At 35.6% G+C, this 25100-nt stretch overlaps 1 protein-coding gene across 1 annotated transcript; it reads right to left on the reverse strand.

The window, feature by feature from the left end:
- Nucleotides 1-22512: 22512 nt before the first annotated feature.
- On the reverse strand, nucleotides 22513-24296 carry LURAP1L (leucine rich adaptor protein 1 like). The gene is made up of 2 exons (XM_010165783.2): nucleotides 24222-24296; nucleotides 22513-23079 (listed from the first exon to the last, which is right to left on the reverse strand). The coding sequence occupies exons 1-2, from the start codon at nucleotides 24294-24296 to the stop codon at nucleotides 22705-22707; spliced, it is 450 nt and encodes a 149-aa protein (XP_010164085.2). The 3' UTR covers nucleotides 22513-22704.
- Between the last annotated feature and the right edge of the window lie 804 nt (nucleotides 24297-25100).

Genomic DNA, 25100 nt, shown 5'->3' on the forward strand with positions numbered 1-25100 from the left:
CATTGGTCAACTCAATCTATTTTTAATTAAAACTACTTGCTACCCTAAACTTAGGCTAATCCCTAAGAATTATAGACACAAACAGATATATAAACCAGAAGACATAAAATAGTTACTGAGAGCTACTGGTGGAAAACAAATCTGGGCTCTTCAGGTTATCACGTGTGTGTTTCGGAAGTGAGGATTAGCACATAGGCGGGCATCCAATGTTTTGTTTCAACCTGTAATAAAGTAACCTTGAAGACTGAAAGTCTGCAGTTTCTCTGTAATCTTGATTTAAATAGGTACAGCAAATCAATACAAGGGAGTGAGGGGAGTGAAAGGCAGTGAAGGAAGGAAGAAGGAAGAAAGAGAGGAAAGGAGGTAAGGGAGGGAAAGAAGGGAAGGACACTCACTTAGCAGCATGTTCTGTCTTTAGTATTCTCTCCTTTAAACATTCCTAAGCATTATTCCTCAGGGTATAAACAGTTTTGTCTCTGTTCAGGTTAGCTGCATTTTGCATCGATGCAGGCAATCACACAATGAGCATTCTGGTGGTAAGTTTCATGAATTTTTAAATAATAATGATTTCAGATTTGTTTTGCTTCTTGCAGATAAAAACAGAAAATGTCAGGTAAAACATCTATCAAGTATAAATTGCCTTTACTACATAGATGCTGTAAACAGAAATATGTTTAGATGTCATCTGACTCTGACATGGATCAACAGTACTCCTTTTAACAAGAGTTATGCCAATTTACAGTGTAATGCTGTCTATATTAAAAAGCCTTAGTGACTCACAAATACAGTATAGATGATAGAATGAGACAACACAAGAAAAAAAAATAGAGCAAGGAGCAAGTAATAAGGTTAGATACCATTTATTATATAATTTAATATCCCAAATGCTATACCAGCAACTAAGATTTATATGACTATTTCTTGATAAAGGAAATGACAATACTCTAATAGCTCTATCCTGTTTAAAAGTGACTAGTAACTCTTTTAACTAAAGTTAAGTCTAGCTATTTAGGGATGGAGGTTGTAACTTGCAGGCCACTGGGTCACACTGTGAACATTCTGAGAAACCCAAATATTGTTTCTAAAAGAACTTTTTTTTTTTTTTTTAGCTCCATCAGGTCAAGCTCACATTTCCTGAGGAAATGAAGAGCTTGTCTTCCAAAATGACTCCTATTTATGGCCCTGTCTTTATTGCAAAGTGCACAGCATTCAGGATACCTGCAGGGTCTTTTTAGTTTTTTCTTATTTTGGGGTGGGGAGGGATGAGATATGTAGCATTATCTTAATCTAAGGTTGACTTTTAAAATCCTCATGTCACCTAGATGTGTACTGTGAGAAACATAAGGAGTATAATGTTAACCTTATCTTGATGTCTACAGTACTTTACACCCCAGGGATTCTCATGGTGACAGAGTTAACACTCACAAATCATTTCAATGTGGAGACAAAGGGAAGAAGTCCCTAAATTCATACTATTTAATTGTAACAGCATAATTTATCAAAATGAGGCTTTGTTCTTAGTTTTGAATTAGCGTAAAATGAAACCCTCATGCATATTTGTAAAGTTCATCTAAAAACTCTACCTGTTGCTTCCACTAGAACATAGACCAGGAAAGAAAGTGTTTATGAAAGTATGGCTGCTTCCTTTCTTATTTTCTAAAGCTACTATTGGAGAAAGCATTGTAGACAGATAATTGATGAATGGTACAAGAAATGGAGTTGCCCTTGCTCTTTATTAGAGGCTATCAAGGAAAAGCTTTTATATGAGTAAATAACTTTTGATTTTCCACTGAGTTAAGATTAATGGTTTCCATAAGATGTCCTCTAAAAAAGATTCTTTATCTGATCTTAAGTATGTTGACTAAATTTGGAACAAATTGGCAGCAAAATTTTCATTCCTTGCCAATGTGCTGGCAGGAAACAGAAACATTTGTCACTATGGGAGCCAAAGGAGCTGCTAAAATGAAGAAATATTTCTATATTGTTTATCATTTCATTCTGCATTCAACTTTTTTTTTCTTTTTTTTTTTTTTTAATGGCAAGAAAGACAAAGATAAACCTTGAAACAAGAAACAGAACTGCATTAAGTACCTTTATGTTTGCTCCCTGGTCTAAACTTGCTTAAAACCATTACTTTCATAAGACTGAAAAACCCCTGGCTAGGATCTTGGAATCATAGAATCATAGAATCATAGAATCCTAGAATGGTTTGGATTGGAAGGGACCTTAAAGATCATCTAGTTCCAATCCCCCTGCCGTCAGCAGGGACACCTTCCACTAGACCAGGTTGCTCAAAGCCTCATCCAGCCTGGTCTTAAACACTTCCAGGGAGGGGGCATCAACAACTTCCTTGGGCAACCTGTTCCAGTGTCCATGCAATGCACCTGATTTGTTTAGCTCCTTCACCAGCCACTAGGATGCCAAATCTTGATAATTATACTTTATTAATTGGAGGAAAGGTCTTCCTAAAGCTTCCTGATAAATAGCTGTGATAGCAGCCTCATAAGACCACTGTTATCTATCAGTCCTTCCTTTCTGCTCTCTATGTTCTTGTTTGTAGGTAAAGATCTGGTTTACTGAATTGAATAATCATGCCTTCAGTTGCACGTGTCAAAGCAATTTACAAGACAGGACTCTTCAAATGAATAGAGAACCAAGTATTATAGTTTATTATTTTTTAAGATCCTCGTTACTGATTTGGAATACTTCCAAAGAACATTAAGCCAACACCAAGCACATCTGAAGCCACAGTAAAATAGAAATACAGTATGAATTCACTATATATGTTTTTCATTCCTTCACTTTACATCCTATAATTAAAATTATCTATGTACTTAAAACCAGCATATTTTAAAAGCAGATAATAATTCTTAATTGTTTGGAACATTTTACTGTCTTCTAGTCCAAACTGTTACAAAAAAGAAAATCTTGTAATATAAACATACAAGAAGAGGATTAGGAACACAAACTTTTAGATAATAAAAACTTTATAAAGGAAGAGATAAAATTATTTTTTTTTTATTATGCTGTGGCTATGGAATATTGTCTTTCAGAACATTTTAATTTCTTTTTCAATTAACTAATTTAGAAAGACCATCTGAAAACAGATAGAAAAATTCTTTGTAAAATTAGTTATCAAGATTTGTTGTCTAAATGATCTGTGTTTGTACAAAATGTCCATTACAGCAGTAGATGAAGAAAGCTATTACAGAGTGGCATCTCAAGTCTTCCTGACACTCAAGACATACATTATATGATCTCCAGGCTCTCTATTGATAAACAGAAAACCTGTAGCAGTTGATATAGCAACTATTCTTGTAACAACAATGGAGGGTTGTTTGACATCATAAATGTCTTAATTGTGAAGGAAGGAGTGATGACAAATCCTCCTGGAACCCACTCAGGAGCCTAAGGCTGTTCAAAACATTAAGACATAACAAGAAGCTATCCATTGCTGGGGAAATGAGTAGCAGTTTGCGAAGGACACAGACCTTGGGATTAAATGCTGATACTCTTAAATAAATAATGTTTTTCAAAGTTCAGAGCAACTTTTCTACAAATTCACCTCCATCATGTCTGCTCTGGGAAACACAAGCTCGAATGGCTTGAGACCTAACTCTTAATGTTGTCTTCAATTCAAGAGAGCAAAGCACATGGGATACCTCAGTATCTGTAATAATTTAATATAGCTTGACTAGTCTCTTCTTCTAAATGAAGATATGCCTACTAGGTAACATGCAGGAAGCAAAACATCCAGTGCCTATGTCGTACCTTCAGCGTTAGGTTGTACACATCAGAAACAGCATGGTGCATGGAAGAAATGTGTACAACTTCTAGCATGTGGCATTCTGTCTCCTGAGTTATCCCACACCAAAACCAAAGAAGTCTCAATCACAGGCAGGGAAACAGGTTGAGCTCTGAAGTTAAGTTCTGAGCAACTGTATAACACTGGTGGTTTTGCACTAAAATAATAATTTCTGTTTGAATTACAGTGTATCTTTTGAAAAGACAGCTTGTATTGATTTAATACTTTCAGGTGACATGGAAACCACTCCACTGTTAATACAGTGCTTTATTTTTAGTTTCCATTCGCCTCCACCAGCTTCCTTGTCCTGATCTCTTTATGCATTTTTCTGTTAAAATCCGTAAATCTCTCCTACATAGATACTCCAAAAATGAGATGAAGTCACGGGCTGACCTCCTATTCGATTATTTGATGGATTGATACCTTAAATCTTCCACACTAAAGGGTCTTAAATCTCACCCTATATAGTCCATTATTCAGACTTCAGGCCATCTCAATAGAACTTTTCTAATTTTATATATTACTTTTAAATATGCCTGTCAGACACAGCAATAGCCTTACTCATGCTATAAAGGGTAAAAGCATTTTCCTCCTTCTCCTAATCTCCAACTGCTTTGTTCTCAGACCATATTTGAGATGTGATTCTCAAGCATCTTTTAAAATCAAAGGACACTTTTTTTTTCTTTTTCTTTTTCCTTTTTTTTTAAAAAAAAAAAAAAAAAAAGGTGGGCCTTTTAAGAAAGCATGCCATCCTAGGGTGAAAATTTCTCATTTATCTTCTCAATGGAGTTTGTCCATTCCATAGAGGCTGGTATGTTTTTAAAATCAGGACATGTGAACTGAGCCAAAAACATTCTTGGTCTGACTCCCTGTACAGTGAAGCTATCATCCTACTCTACAGTACTGTTTTAAGTATTAAAAAATAAGGTCTTCAGTCTATAAAGGACCACAGCATTACTCTGTAGCACTTTCCTTTAAAGCACGCTATAAATACTTCTGCAACTCCAGACTTATGTGAGCCACAGAAAGGAAGACAAGATAGTGCTCATATCAGAGCTTTACTGAACACTTTGGGACTTGTTCCCTAAAGGTGGAAAAGAGAACTGTCCAGCCAGACCTCAGGTTGGTATTCATACAAACAGGAAAAACAAAGCATTGCATGTCAGTACGCATACCTGGTGCAATTGTTCTCTCAAACATCTTTTCTCTTTGCATGCTGAGAGAAACACAGGAGGTGAAAGCACAAAGCACTTGGCCTGCACTGTCATAGTTGAAACATCACGGGAACCATTTTGCACTTCTCTTTCCTTGGAAAGTGAAAGTAGAACAAAAACAATCCCCATATATTACATTAAGTGGTATAGCTATGGTTTGGAGAAAAATAGGTATGAATCTTTCACTGCAGAATTCCTGAATGAATGTCTACATCTCTCAAGATCTTCTATATGGTGATTGAGCTTCCCTTACTCTGCCTCATTTTAGAATCATATGCACCAAAGTATGTTTTGATGTTATTTATTATTAGGTTTGGTCAAACATTTTCTCTTGAAGAGTTCTGTTGGAAAATACTGATTTTTTTAACCTGAAACGTTTTGGTTCTGTGAATTCTTGCTAAGCAAACTGTAGGGCTTCATTTACCTGTAGGCTAAAGAGTCACCTAGTTCCCAGCTATGTGCCACAGTTGCATCCTGAACCAGCGGGGTCAAGCAAAGGAGACAAAAAAAATTCCAGGGACCTGATGTGATGTTTCTGTGTCTCCATAAGGTTTTGCAGGATTGATGGATTTTTTAAAACTGTGCTTCCAGACTGTCTTGGGAATAGAATTCCTAAAGTATCTCTGAAAAAAACCAGAACACATGAGATGATAGGATAAAATAATATACAGCAATTTGCTGCCCCATAAGGGAGAAATCAGACTTTTCCACTAAACACGAAGGTGTGGAATACCTTCAACAATAGATGTATATATTATGTATGTACTAATAAAACACTAACATCTAACTGCCTATGAGTAATTTCTTTCAAGGAAAGAAGTCTGTACTTTCCTGAAGTCTTTTTTGATATGTATAGGGTTTTTGTCAATATCCATGGCACCTCGGATCAAATTCTATGGTAGCAGTTAAGGATTGTTTTCAGAACTACAGTTTTAAGAGGTACTGCTTTAAGTTTACAAGGCTTTTTTTTTTTTTTTTTTTTTTTTCCCTTTAAAAAAACCCAAACGAACTAAAACCCCTTATGCAATAAATCTACACTTCAAAAAGTTGACTTTAAAGCATCACCCTTTCTTTTTATTTCTGGACAAAAACCATTTGGTATGCTTTTTGCTGATTAAATAAGCCTCTAAAACATTTGAGGAAAAATTCTCCATCCTTTTTGTAGGAGTGTCAAATAAAATAGTATTTCCTTTTCAGTTCATAGACACCCATCTCATCAGTGGCCCTCCATCAGCAAGAATGTGAAATTCAGATCTGTACTTAATAAAACTGATGCCTTCTCACATTCCAAGTAAAGCCATATCAACCATCTCTCATTCCCTAAGAAATAACAAGTCTTTCCACAGTTATTATTCGTCTACAAAGTCTTTGTAAGTACTGTTATTAAACTCCTTTTGATATTTGCTCAGAATAGCTCAAAGAGTGGTGATTTTGCATTGCCTCAGCCTCCCTTTTCAAAAACACACTGATTACAGAGTAAATACTTTGAAGCAAGCCTTGGAATTAGTGTTCCTATGGGCAAATTAAACCTTTTCGTAACATTACTGTTCTTTCTACATTTTACCTCATTGAGAACAATTGTCTATGACAGGAATTGAAGCTTCTTCATTCTTGCATTTTCCAGGACATCTTTTTTCAACTGTTTCATTACTTTATTTAATTAAATCTTATTATCCATTCTCTCAAATGATTTAAATTTCTATGAGAGTTACTTAGGACAAGGACTCCCAGTTCCTTAATATGATGCAGTGGTTAGAGTCCAAGCATGGCAAACCTAGATTTCCTGTTAGTCATAGCTTCAGTCTTTTGTGCCCTAGTTCTGCATTTGCATTAGGACAGTAATAATGACAAGTTAATTAAATTTTAAATTCTGAGGTTCTCATATGCAAACAAAATATATACATACCAATTCTCAAGATAGAGTGCGTTGACACAGTTATACCTCTTAAGTTCCAAAGTAATCTTACTAATCTGAATTCTCGTTTTACCAGCTATCACATGAAAGAAGTTGAGCAAGAAAAAGATACATGATAGCAGATATTCAAACTTTGGTAGGGGCTATAGTAAAAATGTTAATAAAAATATAGTGCTTTAAGTGGCAAAATAGCTAGTGACAGAAAGAAGGTGGTGGACATAGTAGAGGTCCACCTTAAATTCTGTCTCATTTCACTTGTTCATCAATGAACTAAAAAACATGAGAAATGTAATGTAAATGAGATTTACATATGTTAAGATTTGTTGGGATAAAAGAGGAGCATTAAAGTCAGAAGAGAAGTGAGAAAGGTTAGAAACTTGGGCAGGAAATAAGAAAATGAAGTCCAGTCTGGAAAATATGCAGGCAATTTCATCTAGGGGAAAAATAACCTGAAACACAGGTATTTAGTAACACAGGGATTCAGCCAAAAGCCCTCAGGGTGACACTGGATAGCAACTTAAAAGGGAGGTTGTAAAGCAACACAGCAACAAAAAGTAGCAGTGTAAATTTAGGCTGTACATGTAGAGGCACAATACTGTGAACTAGGGAGAAGATAGCTCCAGTCTGTGTAGTATAAAGGAGACCACACCACAGATACTGCTTATGGTTACGAGCATGTATGTGCCAAAAAATTTCAGCAAGCTGGAAGGAGTTCAAAGAAAGCAATAGAAATAAACATATGATTGTAGGGATTTATGAGGAAAGCTCAAATGAAATAAATACCTTGGTTTGTCTAAGTGGTTACTAGGAGGGGATAAAGTTACATTTTTCAAACACTTCAGGCCTGTTAATAGTCAAAGAAGAAGATAAATATGATGCATAGAAGATGTAGCTCTACATCTACTTTCATAACGTGCATATGCTTGAAAAAACCTTCTGTGTTGTCTTCCAGGTGACCTCTTTCATCTCACTTCAAATGCCCCTCAAAGACAGATCTGTTAGTATAGCAGTCAAATGGGAGACAGAAAGAAAAAAAAAAAAGAAGTTGTTTTAGGTCAAATTAAACATTTTAACAGCTTGAAATACTGCTTGAATTTTACTTCCCTTTTAACTTGGTTTAGAGAAGACATTAGGACAAAGGTTAGCTGTTTCATGGAAGAATGCCCTTAGAGGCAGGTGAGAAGGAATTCTCTCTAAATCCTTCAATTTCTCCTGATGATATGGTTCAATTTTGTACAAAATACATACATACTTACTGATAGCGGGACTGAAACTCAGATGTGTCAGTTCCCAGGGGATCAATTTAACCTATTAACCATGTCAGTCAACAGGGAACTATCTAGAGGTAAAGGAATTGAAAACAGGGGTAGAATGGATCTCAATCAGGATTTCAACATCTGAATGGTAGGCTGAATAATGAGTTTTAAGACAAAAAATTCTGTTGGAAGAACTACTTTCTTATTCATTCAGAAGATGGGGGTTTGGTCCCCTTTGTAAGGCTAACTTGGAAACTTGAAACAGTGTCTTCACAAAAAATTTAAATGAACTTTCTTGGGATCTCCAAAATAATTATCCTTTCCGTTCAACCTAAACCATTAACTGAAGGCTGGATTTATAAGAAGCTTTAATGTGGCAAAGCTGGCATTTTTCAGCAAAGGTGACTATAAAACAAGTCAGGAAACAAAAATAGATCCTTACCATAGAACTCATTCAGGCTGTAAATCCTTGCTGTGCAGCTCTATTTATCCTAGTCATATCCACAGCTTAACTGATGCTCATAAAGCCTAGGTCAATTTTGAATTTGGTAGAGTTAAATTATTAATGAAGTTGTTCAGTCACATGCATGGTTAATTGATTAATATGAAGTTAATGGGCATTCTGAACTTAGCTTCACCACTGGGGACTTAGGGTTGGTAAAATTAATCTTTCTTAGTGGAAAGATCTTCGATCTGAGTATGAGTCATGCAACTAGCCAGAGTTAAATAAGTAGTCAGAGTCATATTGGTAGGACTCCTAATGAACACAACTGAGCCTAAATCTTCAGGCTAACTGGGAAGAACAGGCATTTTGGCCTGCTTCATAGTATTCAAGGACTTCACTATGTGGACCTCATTTGTGCACTTGCTACACATTTCCACAGAGAATTTAAGGTGTTAGTGCCTTTCTGCTCGGATATTAGCAACACTTTTCACTAAGTAGGAAGTGCAACTGTGATGAGCATGTAGTTTCATATTGCTGCTTTGGGAAGTTGGACCACCTCCTTGCATTCTTAAATGTGGATTTACTTGTTGAGTTTTAGACAATACCTTTATTTTAGGACAACTTATTCAAGTCAAATGTAAACTCTCACTAAATTCAACAGAGGTAGTTAAACTGTATCTCATAATATTGGAAAGAACATAAATATTCATCTATTTTTGTTGACAGAGGAAGTCAATCAACCATATAAGAGATTGACATTGAAAAATAATCTACTGTAGCTGTATACTCTTTTGAAAGCATCAAGCTACATACTTTCTGTACAGAAAACATAAATATGAACCTCACACATAGAAATATCTCCAAAAAGTGGTACAAAAATGTCAAGGACACTACTATGACAGATCTTTTTAGAAAAGTGTATGATAGTTCTGTTTTCACTTTTTTTGTGTGAGCAAATCATGTTTTGTCTGTCTATACCAATACTATGATTTATGATAGTTTATGATTTATTCCTACACTTCTGTGAGATGCTGGCCCAAAATATTTCTGTGTTCTTCCACAGTGATATAGAAGCCTTTACTGTGTAATCAGGTTGGAATCCCTTGGAGTCATTTTACGACATAGCTTTTCACAGTGAAGTGAATATAAATTGATGTTTTTGTGCTAATGTGATTACAGACATTACAGCTCTTGTCAGACTAGATCAAGCCCTTGTAAACATTTAGGCAATTCTGAAAGAATTTATGCCACCCGTATTTTTTGCCACAAAGATTATAATATTTTGACAAGAATAATAGTCCCCGTATGGCTTCAACCTCTCAGTGAAAGCAACAATCAGATCAGATAATAATCCCAAGGTTATTTTCCACTGTTGGGCTCCAGTGCCTACACAGAACAAAGTTTCAAAAGCTCCAACACTTGCATGTGCTTATATGCTTATACTCCGGGGATGCAATCTACTGTAATAATTATTTTTTCAACAGCCATTGATTCTTTCTGCACTGGTCAATATTTATTAATTCTGCAGCATATTTTAAATGTTTCTTGGTTTTGCTTTCTATTTGGTATAATATATTAAATATGATCCAGCCAACCATTTGTTTGAATGTCCTTGAACTTCACAGTGACTGAAACAAACATTACCTAAACAATTTTGTACTTCCACTGAAAACAAAATAGATGCAGATTCTGGTAAGCATGAATCATCTTTTTAATTAAAATGTGAATTATATTAAAGAAATTAGGATTAAATAGTTGGAACTTTGTTTAAAAGATAGTTTTCCATTTAAAATAAAACAACCAATGCATAATAGAAATGGATTTGATCTGTAAAATGAGGGCTTGGGTATTCTTTCCCTTTTGTAAGAAGACTGGCAGCTCCATGTCTACCAACACCTTCTGGATTTACACTAACTTGGTGCTTATGCTCTCAGATTAAGGTCTGATTTCCCTTACCAGGTCTATGATTTTTAGAGGTCACAACACACACGAGAGAAGGTAGTGTAACGGATGGAAAACGATAAATGACACTGGTCACACTGAGTGAGACTAAACTTTGGTACAGTGTGTGCCATTTATTGTCATACACAAGACTATGTGTCAAAGTCCCTGGGACTATTTGAATAAATAAATCCAATAAATAAATTGGTAAGTGTGTAGCTGTTGACAGAAAGAGGGTTAGTCCTCAAACATTTTAAATGCCAGCTATCTTTATACATTTCTGGTTCCTCATCCAGAAGTCTACTTATTTTCTGATTATGAGGTCTGTGAGAAAGCATGAAGACAGTTAGGACACATTTATTTTTTTCTTCTCATTTTAAGATAAAAAAAGGCATCTCCTTTTGTTAATCCATGCCCAATTCCAGAGACACTCTATGAAAAGTTCAATAACATTTATGAACTTCTTGATCACAAGACACATAGTCCTCCACACTGATACTGCTTCTCCTGTATATCCCTAAGTAGAAGGATATCTTCTGCTGCATTTCTCTCCCTTTGTCTGTGATTGATAATCTCACAAGTTCATAGACTCATTAGGTCTTTCTCCCATGGCTCCTTAGGAGTCAATAAAAAAGAAGAGGCTTTTGTTTCTTGTTTCGTGTAGACAGACAAAAATGGAACTCCAGTAGTAAAAGAAACAGAAGAAAAAAAAGAAAAAAAAAAAGAAAAAAGAAAGAAAAAAAGAAGAAGCCTTTGTCTACAGTCCAGCCAAAGTCACTACCAGATGACAATTCATGGAATAAGAGTAAAACTATAACAGTGACCTAGCAACAGTATCCATACAGAGCAGTTAGACAAATAAAAATAAATTCATCCTTCCTTTTCCTGCTCTCACTTTTCCAGATCTGAATAGGACATGTAATGTCTTCAGACACAACACTATTGTATATTAGTACACAATTCACAGAAGTATGTACTAGCAATGTGTAGGACTGCTCTGCTGCTCTTCAGTGAAAGAACTGAGAAGTGTAGTCTTTACTCAGTATGATGAGCAAGCTTCCCTTAACCTTTAAAAAAAAAAAAAAGAAAAAGAAAGCCATTGATGGTTCATTTTTTTCATGACCTAATTTGAAGATATCTGGAAAGTTTACAATGAAATTAGAAATTTTAAACATCTTAAGCAGGTGCCATGACATAAATTAGTACTGATTTAGCTGTGGTGGAATGATTAGCATTTTCCCTGACTCCTAGCCCAATGTGAATTTTCCATTTTTTTAGAAGGACTGACTGAAAGTTGGTGTAGGTTATCATACTCATTAAAACAACTACTGGTTCTTAAAAAAGAAAACTAACTCATACTCTAATTACAACCCCCTATTTTTTGACTGAACCCTAATGTGGTCACAATTTCAGTGACAGCATTATGAGAGAGCATTGCTACATGATGATCTCTGCAAAGATTAAGAAAGAAACAACTGAAAGTTGAACTATCTTCCAGTAATGTGATGATTACAGGCACATTTCAGAGGCAGTAAAAACAATGAACTGTGGATACCAAGACTGTTTGGCAAAGTTTCATTTGGAAAGATTCAGAGTCTGCACAGAGTCATCTCTGTGCAGGCTGAAAGGATAACCAGGAAGATGTAGTTCCTAATTCAGTGAGGCTTTTAAGGACATGAATAGTCCCATTGAAGTCAACGAGATTACTCACTTACTTGAAGTTAACCACATACTTAAGTATCTTTCTGAAACGGACGCCTACGCTTGCAGAACACTTGCAGAACGGTAGTAGGAAACTAGTTTGCCAGAGACATGCTAAGAATCAGCTTTGTAATGTTTGTTTGGAAAGTCTGTAGAGCTTTCCCATGAAAAAGTATGTTTCTCCACCCCATTGAACTGCCAGCATAGCTAGGGGCAAGTAGGTAAAACAGAGAAAATAATCCTTTTCCTTGTTCTTTAAGAAGATTATGCTGGGGCATAGAGTAACATCTTTCCACTCTACCTTGTGTGTCAAGAGAGTCAATTTTTTTCCTGGACTTGATTTGCTCATATTTGAATCTTAATGAGTGAGCTTATTACTGTAGCAAATCCTCCTCCTGGGAAGCATTTCTAAAATGAAATTAAAGAACAAGTGCTGATTGAGTTGCAAGATTTGCAAAATGTTATTCATGTGTGTTTTTTTTTTTTTTTTAAAAAAGCCCAACAGCATTATTCCAGAATTTTGAAAGGAAGTTCCCTATTACTGTCAATGATCATAGTTCTCATCTGAAAAGAAATCAAAGCTTAAAGGGAAGATTATATTATTATTCTCATTTAACTTCAGTTAGAGCAACAAAAGAGAGAAACCAATGTCCATGCTTTAGCATTATGAAAACAAGATGCTCCAAGAAAATTGACGAGTCATTCATTTAAAATAAGGACAATGAGCCTGTACACAGAACAAAAACCTGCCTAATTTTCAAAACGAGGCTAACTGTCCAAGAAACAACTACAACTTGTTCATCTGGGAAAAAAAAAATAAGAAAAATCTACACATAAAAGATAAAATACTTAGAAAATGGAAAACATGAAGATTTATACTGTATAAATCCCTTAGAAGATGTATAAATGTACAGTATAAATCCCTTTTTTCCCTTAGAAGATGAAAGTCATAAGCCATGTTAGAAGGTACCTACAGCAGAGAACAGTATTTTGTCAATAGGAAAAGGTAGTCCTTGATAGAGTTATGTGACTTTAGGTACTCTGGGCTTTATTCCAAACTGTACTTTGAACTTCCCTCACTATCAGGGAAAAATGACAAACCTTTGTACCTCCTTGCTCCATGCCAAAAGCATAGATAATTCTTCAGGTTTGGGGGTTTTTTATTTTTGTTTTTATTTAATCATGGCAAAGCTTAGTCTTTCTTACCTGATATTGGGATGTTTTGACACAATAAAGCCCTGTTTTGTATACAAGCTGCTGAAACATAAATAGAATATAGACTGTAACTGAATTTACAAATTACCATACCTATAAACTTTGTCCCCTCACCACTACTTTTTGGCTAATAAAGCTTTGTTTACTCTACTGTTTAACAGAAATCAGGAGCTGGCAAAAGCCTGCAGTGCAGTTCTGAGAAGGGAAGGTAGCTTGAGTAGTGGCTAGTTTACTCTTTGCCAGGATTTCTTCCGAGTGCTAAAAGTACAGGTTAGGTTTTCTTTCAGGGTCTTCACAAGGTGAAAAGGAAAATGGTTTGGGACAAGGGATAGAAAAGGCATACAAGCTGCAGTATTTTAAGGGGTTCATGAAATTATCACCTATATGCGTAGAAACAGCCTGTGAAAAGGAATGATGGCTTGTGGTTGGCCTACAAGTGTACAGAGCCATGAGATCTGCACTGTTGGGAAGGAGATAGACTGGACAGATGAGATGGAATTCGCTGGTTCCTGTCTTTCATGACTGATACTGCTTTGTGCTCTTGGTTCTCAACCACCATCTGGAACCTACACAACACCACAATCTTTGGTCATTGGCTATGTTATAATCTTTTTTCCCATCTCCAACTCCTAATCTTTCTTGCTGAACAATTCTCTTCAATATCATACACAGGTCAACAGCCTCTGAAGTTTTGCACCAAATAATCTGGCACTGATGGAAATGTGTGTTCCTTTTCTGAGCCTGGTTGTGAGAAAACCCAGCAGAGCAAGCTGTGAGTTTATATCTGAGAACATGGCTTCTGTCCTATAACATGTCAAGTTTGTCAAAAGTGCCTAACTGAAGCCCTTTATTATCAAACACTGGTGAAATTATTTGCCTGAAGGGGAAACAGAGCATTAATAAACTGAATGAATTGCACATTGTTCTTGACAAATTGTAATGGTGCAGCCTTCTGTGTACTGTACATTCCAGATACCACCCCTGGTCCTATCTGATTCATATTCATCTGTATAAAAGCATACGAATCAACTTGGGATTGGTAGCACAAACCAGCCATTCCTAGGATGCCGTACTGAAAGCATTTCCCAGGCTAGATCATATGCCACCTAGTCTTAAACCATGGCAATATATCATGTTTACATTGTCAATGTCTCATCAGCCTGATGACATGGCAAAACTCGCAATTCAGGTTTTAAATATCCCTGTCATAAGATTAACATTTACTTAGAAATGTGGAGTAAACTAAACTTGTACTTCTTATTGCCCTAATTGCCATGGTGAAGGATCTGAGGACATGGATGTTGCCTTGTAAGTCTGATACAATTTTGAACTCCTTGAGAAAAAAACAGAATAAATTTCTCTGTCTTTATAAATGATTCTTAGTTCTTTATGAAATAACAAGAGTTTACCAGTCTTGCTAGAATTTTGTTGGTCCAAATGACAAAGTGAAGGGGAAAAAAGCTCTGTAATTTGTTGTTTTATGGATTTATTGTATTATGAAAAAGAGAGCTACAAAAGGCAAAGAATTCACACTATGCAGAACTGTAAGGAAACCTTGGTACAAGAATGACATCAGTAAATTGGCTTCAAACTGATTTTCTACTGAGGAAATTAAGATATATACTAAATTATTTCATGTATGTTTACTTAAAGGCACAGAAATGTCAGCATTTTAACAGAAAGTCCAACTCCAGTCATGAATGTTGATTAGTGTTATTCAGTGAGCACCTTATTGGCTCTGATACCTAAGCACTTGAAAATAGAGAAGGAAAAGGGGAAGATATTTGATTTCCTAAACCGAAGACTGTTAGGAAAGTAAGGTTTTTACCCTACCATTCAGTAAGGAAAAAAAAAAAACAACCTACAAACAAAACCATAAAAAGAATAAAACAAACCCAAACCCCACAGCCACAAAATCTTTACCCAGAAGGAAGTCACCACAAATACCATATCAAGTTCCCTTTCTTTTGTAAGGTTCATTTCTGAAAATACATTCAGATTTTAATTGGCTTCCAGGATAATTGCAAGTGCATACATCACTAGGGTAAGTGGCCTACTCTGTTTGTTCAAATTATTCTCTCTGTATTCACTCACTCCCTCCTCTGTGTCCCAGTTCACCAAAAATGTACTTTCCCTGGAGAGCTTATATTATTTCTTTCTTGCAAAAGAAAAATCCCCGAACAACCAGAAGCCCAAACGAAAAAAACAAAACCCGAAAAGCAAAAACCAAAGGAAAATATATTGCCCTTCAGCAAATCCAAAAGTATATTCTGAATTTGGACTAATGTCAGAGGAAAAAGTACCATGATAGTATTGCCATAACATTTTTGGTAGTATCTTTCTCTTTTACTTATGCTTCCGCATAAAGGGTCATCAATAAATCATAATTTTCTTATTACAGACTGAAACTCACCCTTCAGCTTTCTTCTGTTGCCAAAACAATTTAATCTACAGTATGACAAGTGGAATGATAAGACTGAAATCCCTAGGCTTACATTAATCTTTTAAAAAATATAATGATTATCTAAAAGCCTTTCTCAACTCTATCTTTCCTGATGATGGTGTTCTGAAGAAGCAATCTGTTCTATGTGAAGTTTAAAACAAGTTGGTAGCTTCCCATAGAGCACTATGACTCAGTTTGGAAATCTCTGTGCCGATATCAGCACGTTGAACACCAGAAGGTGACCCAGCAATGACTCTGGGTAGCTTCATGGACTGAAGCAAATATTTACATTACTTCAGGCAACGGGGAGGTGGGGTGGCACAATGAAAGCCATATTTGTCCTAAGGATTATGTCACTGCTCCAAACACAGCCTCTCTGTGCAAAAAGCAAGAAGCATTATAATTACCCTTCTTCTTCCCCATTATCAAAATATTTTTAGGATCACTTGACTGTGCAAACTGTGTGATAGCCAGTTGTCAGGAAACAAAGAGCACTGTATTCCTGAGGGAAAGAAATGGTCTTCTGAGCAATCAAAATTCTCAGAGATGCACAAAAGATTAATAGATTCTCCCTAATTTGATAATTTGAGATATCAACTGTGTAGTATAACTTTGCCTGAAGAATTTAATTGCAAAATATATAAATATTGTGAAAGTCCTCTGATGTTCAAAGGAAAAACCTGCCCTTTAGAAAAAATGGTACCAACTATGAGTAAGATATGGCTCTCAAAAAATGAATAGGGAAAAACAAATACCAAATACTCCTGTTAAATGGGATTTTTTATTCATGTACTGCTTTAAGATAACCGTGGCACTTTGTCTTTAAATATTCGAACAGTCCCCTGGAAATCAGTGTGTCTCTGGGCTAGAACAAGCAGTCTAGGAAGCCAGACTACCAAATGCTAAACTCTTTTTTTTTTTTCCCTTGGTTTAATAAACATTTTTAGATAGAGTTCAGAAAATGGTTTGCAATGGAAAATGCAGAAGAGGCATTCAGATTTGTTTCCTGTGTGTAAAACATTTAGGCTGCCTTCTGCAAGCTTGGTCATAGGGTCAGATCTGTCCTTAACATATTGAGATCCACTATCATTTGGATGCACACAGGACTGGGTGCATCGATAACTACTCTGCCATTGTATCTTTTCCTTCCCTTCCTAGAGAAATGTTTTGTGGTTTTTTTGGTGGTTTTTTTTTTGTTTGTTTGTTTTGTTTTGTTTTTTTCAAAAAAAATAAAAAAAATAAAAATATTACAAGTACAATACTTACGTTGTATTGCTTAGTTCTGATTTGCTTGATACGTCATATGCTATTGTTAAGACACTCATCTGGTAAGATGATGGGAACATTTCTGACAGTAAAACTTGAACAAAGAATCAACCAAGTAATTTTCTATAAATACTCTCATATATAGCATTTGTTCTCTTTCTATAGTCTTGGTTCTTGGAATGTGACTTGGAATGCAAATAAAAATAACTTGAAAGTCGAAAATGAGGGTTTTTTCCTTTAGTAGTGATAGCTGTATTGTCTAATAATAAATAGTTTAAAATTAAAACTTCTAGGGCTTAAAATAAATTTTTAACTCAGTATTTTAGTACATTCTTTTAAATAATGGACTAAAACTCTTTGCTTTTACCACTCTGAACAGTTGTGACAAAACCTTACATAATGCCATCTGAAAAAAAGTAAACTGCTTTTTATTTTCAAGTGGTGTAACAAACATTGAAGAGAAACACTGTGTCCAACAATACTGAAGAAGTCTACTACAAGACAGACCTAATGCAAAAGATTTTTAATTTTATCGTGTACTTTGTCCTTTGAGTTAGTATTCCATAGACCAAAAATTATGCTGTTCCAACAATAACATTTTCCTTTACAATATCAAAGCAGTATCCATTCTAAATTAAAAAGATTTCAGTGGTCTCACAGATTTCCAGAAGATGATCAATACAGTGATCATATGAAAAGGTTTTAATGTTATACTCAATAGCTATAAAATTTTGGACCCAGCAATGCTGACAAGTTTGCACTGAGGATGTGTGCTCTGCAGTCCAGAGTTAAAAGCATGATGTCAGGCCTTTGGGCTCAATCTACTGCTTTCTCTCCACATGAATGTCAGACAAAAATGGGGTTAAAAAAAAAGCAAAACAACTGCTCAAGAATACCAACATTTCTGCAGCCAACTCTGGGGAAAAAAAAAAAAAAATAAAAAAAATAAAAATTGTGTAGGACAGATAAGAGACATTTGTATTATGGGGTTCCCTAACAGTAACTGAAAGATTTAGCTTTTAAAACTTGTTTCTTTTGGGACTGAGCCAACAAAACCAAGGAAGACTATAGGGAAATGTCAATCCTGAAGACCCGACATGTTTGCTAGAAGAGTATGCTTCTAAAAAGACTTAGTGAGGATTGTTTATCTTATTAGTGATACATCATAGCATTGAAATTTCCATGGGGGGAAAAAAAGAAATTTTAAAATTTTCACTCTAGGTATGCTTACTAGGGAAATATAATCTCTCATCAATGAAAAGATCAAATGTAGGCAGCATTAATCTCTAATTTACGTAAGGGAAAAGCTTGTAGTTGTTTCAGGGCACAATGCTCTTATATTGTTTCTATAGGCAATTGTATAGACACACAAACATCATGCAACCTTGACATCAATATCAGACCTGGCAGCTGGCAGGGAGATTTCAAAGTATTTTAATTGCTCTTTTGATAGTGCCACAAAACTTAACAGCCAGACTGTCTTTGCAGAATTTTTAAAACATCATGGTTTTCAACATTTTTCAGATATGAAAGCTTGAGATTTTTTTTTTCCTTCCTTCAATAGTTTGTGAACCAGAACACACCCATTTACTAGCTGGTCCATATTACTAGCAGGAAACATTATTTTAAAGCAGAAAGCATACTGAAACTATTTTTTTAAGCTATTCCTTGTTGTCTCTTAATTACACAGCTTACAAATTCAGCCGTATGGAAATAAGAATGGACTGGGTGTTGCTCATTGTCTGTGATTTCACAAATTGTCTTGAAATTTTTTGTCATGCCTGGAAGCAAGCTAAATGGCAGAAGAGCCAAGATGCCAGAAAATGACAGAGAATAAATGAATTATACTTGATATTTTCTATATTTTCCCAGTTTTGTTTTTTTAAATTATTATTTCTGTTGCTTTTATCCATTTGAAAGAGATATATCTTTGTAAAGTGCTTTCAGATACTCTGCCTATACCACTGAATATTGGGGTTTAGTTTTGCAAATCAGAAAAATATTACAAGGAAATGCAAGGGAATAAAAAAGAACTCAACTCTGCAAAATCATAGTAGAGGGTATCCAGATGCTTTTTTACTGGACAAAGACTTTGCAAGACCAAGGTTGACCAAGTCAAGAGGATGCTGGAAGAAATATGTAAACTGTTTAAAAGCAAAATTAAGTACCCAAAGGGAGTATTTTTTTAAGGAGCATTGAATATTTTCCATTGTCTAAATAGTGAAGTTGTAGTTCAGTTGTAAGTTATTGGATTAATTTTAGGAGATAATAAAATTTCATGGTCTGTCTTAAGTGGGAAGTCAGAGTAACATAATTTGTCCATGAAGTCCTATTAATGCAATTAAGGAATCTAAGTCAAACCTAAACTTTTAAAGTTTTATGCTTCAAAAAGATGTTCATGTTCATGGGTATGAGAACCATAACACCTGGAAATTCTTGCTTCTTTCTAACAGTCTCCTGGTATCTTGATTTTATCATTTGTGCTCTTTCTCCACTTCCAGTCAAGAAACATACAGGAATAAAAGCTTCTAATAACATACAATTTTTATTTCACCACTTCTAGCAGTAGGCTTTTTTTCTGACAGCTTTGATTCCCATTTAAATTAACTTTTTAATCATAATATGATAAATCTATCACTGGTGTAATTACTCTTCATTCAGTATTACAGTTGTGAGTGAATGGGTGACTGCTATAGCCTCCATTTTCCTTGAAGTAATTTCAGCATAAGTCTAGGGGATATTTGAGAAAGTATGTTAAGAATATTTTTGAATTTCCTTCATAGTAGAAAAATTTTATATGCATCTTAGGCAAGTAATGACAAAGTTTTATATGCATCATTAGGGCAACTAATGACAAGACAAGGGGAAATGGGTTTAAACTGAAAGAGGGGAGGTTTAGATTAGATACTAGGAAGAAGTTTTTCACTGTGAGGGTGGTCAGACACTGGAACAGGTTGCCCAAGAAAGCTGTGGATGCCCCCTCCCTGGAAGTGTTTAAGGACAGGCTGGATGAGGCTTTGAAAAACCTGATCTAGTGGAAGGTGTCCCTGCTGATGGCAGGGGGATTGGAACTAGATGATCTTTAAGGTCCCTTCCAATCCAAACCATTCTATGATTCTGTGATCTTGGCCTACTGCCCAAAATCTCAGTTGGAGAAGAAAACACTGTATATATTGTACATTCATTACATTCAGATGGAGTATACATCCTGATGTTTAACTTCCATGCCAAGCAATAAAGGTAGAAAAACTTTTAAGAGAGTCACAGTTTTACAGTATGGAGTTAGTTCTCTTCCCTAGATTCAAATAATTTAAAGTAATAAAACCTATTTCAAGTTCATAGTTGATGTTCTATTTAATGCTACACTGAGAAATATTTTTTCCAAGATTATTTCTTCAAACTTTTTATTTTTAAACATGGACCTACTGTAGTGAGTCCAGAGGAGGGCCACAAGTGTGATGAGAGTGCTGGAGCACCTCTCCTACAAGGACAGGCTGAGAGAGTCTGGGCTGCTCAGCCTGGAAAAGAAAAGGCTCCAGGGAGATCTTATAGCGGCCTTCCAATACCTGAAGGGGGCCTATGAGAAAGCTGGGGAGAGACTTTTTACAAGGGCAGGTAACAATAGGATGAAGTGTAATGGCTTTAAACTGGCAGAGGGTAGGTTTAGATTAGACATTAGGAAGAAATTCTTGACTGTGAGGGTGGTCAGACACTGGAACAGGTTGCCCAGGGAAGTTGTGGATGGCCCCCCCCCGGGAGTGAAGGCCAGGTTGGATGAGGCTTTGAGCAACCTGGTCTAGTGGAAGGGGTCCCTGCTCATGGCAAGGGATTGGAACTAGATGATCTTTACATATTCTCCACAGTTGATGTTGATCAAGGCTGGACAACACAGATCCATGGAAACATGGTTTGGAAGAGTAGAACCTTATGGGACTATTACTTTTTCTAAAAATGAACCAAAGCCAATATACGTTGACTGCTGCATATACTAGCTTTATTCCTTCAGAATGTAAAAAATATATTTTAAATAAGAAACCTGTATTATACTTGGCAAACATTATTTTCTTTTGTGAGAGAATTTAATGCTTTAGTGGCAGTGGGAATACAGACATGGCAAGAGAGGACACTTTTATTTTGTTAAGTATAAACATCTCTTTCACTATCTGTAAGATGGAAGTGTCCAGTTCAATTCTATTTATTTTATTCCTATTTTTTTATTTACTTTAAAAGGATAAAATCTCATTTCTTTGTGATTCTGAAGCAATTAAAAGCAAAATCTGCCTCCTAGTCTCCTGTAAAAAAATATGGGTCAGGAGAGTCAAAAAGTCAGAGACTTTCCACACAGCAGTTTGTTCTGGTTTTTCCTCTCAGATGCTTCCAATATGAATGATGAGCCATAGCTCTCAATTGTACCAGTAAACACAAAAAGGTTAAAGCAAACTCTTATTTGTAAAACAGGAAACAAAAAGACAATGCTTTCCCTTAGTAATAATATTTGGTAAAAACAAAATAAATTTTTTGAGGATGATGGTGAGCATACAAAAACAAAGCAGAACATGCCTTCTAGCATGTTGTCTCCTGTAAAATATTTCACCAATGCTTTCTAAACCCCTCAAAACTTCAAGGTAAAAATTGTCAAGACTTTAAATAACATTTTAAAAATAACTCTGCTGACAAATTTTGTCTCAGTATCCAAACTTTTAGAAATAGATATTTTTAATGTGGGATGACTCTTTTATTCTTTACAGATATAGACAGTGTCCATAAAATAGCAGGTTCAATGAAAATTAAAGGTATGAAGCACAAAAATTAAAGGTATGAAGCACAAAAGTTAAATATATTCTTAAGCAGAGCTTCCAGTATTGGAATGCATCATTGCAAGAAACCAATGAAGTCCAGAATTTAAATTCATAATTAGACAAGAAGGATGAGAACATTCAAGAGGAAAGAAACCCCACACAGAAAAGTTTAGTATACTTTATATTCCAAGTGAAGACAGTTTAACAGAATCAAATATCATTGCTTACAAAAGGAAAATTACTTTGTAGAGGTATTTTCAAGATTCAGATTTAAGGCTCAATAAGAACAGTGTCTTTGGAAAGGCCAAACCTAGTAGTAGAGAAAATTTACCACAACATGTATTTATCAGAAGATATTTTATTGCCAGCAAATACAAAATTGTTGCTTTAATTCCCTGATGTCTCATTTTAAAGATAAAGCTTTTCCTTTGCCACTTTTAAGACCTATAAACGCAGCATTGTAAAATAATAAAACAGAAAAAGAAAAATTACAACAATAAATTAACAAAAGGTGAGGAGGAGGAAAGCTCAACCCAACAAGGACAAAATGTATTAGAAGCAAGAGAAAAGTTATGAAATGGAATCAAAGTATTATATTGTTTTCCTTCCAAGAGAAATCTGGGAGTTTTGCACATGAAATAAAATAGCAGCAAAGAAAAAGGATAAGTACAAGTGCATCTGTGTCCCACTGGAACTTGTTTTTATTAACCAAAACAGTAGTACTCATCAGAATCAATTTTGGGATGCTTATGCAGAGGCTGTGAGTCCTCCATAAGAGAAGAATCGCTGAACTGGTCCATATCTGAAGGGGTTTGGTGACCAGGGACATCATCCACTAAGGTGTCCAAATAACTTCCCACTGATATTCCATCCAGTCCATCACTACAGTCTTGTAAACTGTTACAGCTGCCATGGAGGGATGTCTCCTGACTTTCCAGCAAGCTGCACAGGCTGCCACTCAAACTGCTACCTCTGCTGGCAATGGCCTTCTCTTCAATCATCCACTTGATTGATTCAATACTTTCATTGATGATGAGTAGCTGGCGCATAAGCTTCACATCTGTGGCTCGGAGATTAACCTACAAGGCAAAAGTTATTAAAAAACTTACTAATTTTCTTCAAAAAATCCACCTTTCACATCTAGGACAGATCTATTTAAATAATTAGTAAAAAAAAAAAAAAAGATAGAAGTATTGCTATACTAATACTTTCAATGAAGTTCAGGTGGGAACCTGATCAGACTACATAAGCAGTCCATTAACAGAAATGCTAGTCAGTGACAAGACTTGTACAAACAGTAGTACAATGTGATTTAGATGAGAAACACAGCTGCTATGACAACTCTTGGGGATAGCTTTTCATTATTCAGAGAAGCAAGACCCAAATGTATTTCCATTTACAATTACTCTAAGCTACTTAGCAGATCCAGGCAGCTAAACATTCACGCCAAATTATCCTTATTATGGCTACTTGGGTAACCTAAAATTTTCAGATGTGTATCATTTGGAAATAGGTTGGTGGACTTTTAACTTTTATTCACACTACACATAAGTTTATGTTGCAAGCTGCTGTATAAATGTCTGAGACTGAAACTGTAAATTTCAAATTATTTAAACCCATATTAGATGCAGGTGATGAGTACCTAGTCAACCAATTACTATAGATTAACATAAAGAGCAACAATTTGCTAAAAATAACTAAATAAAAAATACACATGAAGTGTAAAGTCCTGCTTTCCAGCTTAGTTGTGGTGGTTGATGCATACACACAGAAGTGCTAATGGTAAAGCATAGAGGAATGTTACAGTGCTACATTTCAGAGATATATTTATTAACTGACTTCATATTTCCCTTAACAGACAGACTTTATAAGCCACTGTTTTACTCAAATTTCCCAAATGAGTGTCACATAAAGGTAAGGCCTAAGGCTTTTTATTTGTTGCTTTTTTCTTTTCATTTGAAATATCACAAGTGTTGGCAAAATAAATAAATAATCTGTGTGACCTCCTATTCATCACATGAAACAAGTAAAAATACTGAAAAGGCAGTCTGATAAACTGAAGATGATTCTCGGTTTGACCATAGTATCAAGTGTGGTGAGCCAGAAGCTACTTTGATCCATATTGTGAGAAGATAATGCTAGTTTGTGATCCAACCATCTCTCCAGCCCTTTCCAACAGCACCTCAGCACTACTAAATGTTAGACATCACAACAGACACACTTCCAGTCTCATCATTTCCACAGTAAGACCTCCGACTGTATCAGCTTCTGCCATAGTGCCAACAAGGGCATGCATGCTTAAAACCACTGGAAAAAAGATACCAATCATTTCAGATTAAGTCATAGGGTTACCATGTCTAGCATGTAATTTCTGTCATATTTTATCACATGTTCTTACACCCTTTAATTGTACTCATCAAGCATACTACAAGCAGTTATGTCATTGCTTTAACACATGCATATGGAAAATACTTCCCCTTGTCTGTAACTGTATACAATCCTCTTGTATATAATACTTCTCTACAAAAAATGTATGCCATAATGTCTGATATATACACACATATTACATGCTTTTATTCCATAGAGCATTAAAATCTTAACTTTCAGGTTATTAATTCAAAAAAGACAATACAGTATATTGAAAAATTAAATGTCTTCGCTCAATTGAGAAATAAGGAAGAATCATAGAAGCATAGAATCATAGCGGTTGGAAAAGACCTTTAAGATCATCGAGTCCAACCATTATCTTAACACTACCAAGTCCACCTCTAAACCATGTCCCTAAGCACCTCATCTACCCATCTTTTAAATACCACCAAAGGATGGTGACTCCACCACTTCCCTGGGCAGCCTATTTCAATGCTTGACTACCTTTTTGTGAAGAATTTTTTCCTAATATCTAACCTAAACCTCCCCTGGTGCAACTTGTAGCCATTTCCTCTCATTCTGTCACCTGTTACCCAGGAGAAGAGACCAACACTCACCTCTCTACACCCTCCCTTCAGGTAGTTGTAGAGAGTGATAAGGTCTTCCCTCAGCCTCCTCTTCTCCAGGCTAAACAACCCCAGTTCCCTCAGCCACTCCTCCTAAGACTTGTGCT

This window comes from Antrostomus carolinensis, unplaced genomic scaffold, assembly GCF_000700745.2.
Source record: "Antrostomus carolinensis isolate BGI_N321 unplaced genomic scaffold, ASM70074v2 scaffold3814, whole genome shotgun sequence".
In the NCBI taxonomy this organism is placed as follows: domain Eukaryota; kingdom Metazoa; phylum Chordata; class Aves; order Caprimulgiformes; family Caprimulgidae; genus Antrostomus; species Antrostomus carolinensis.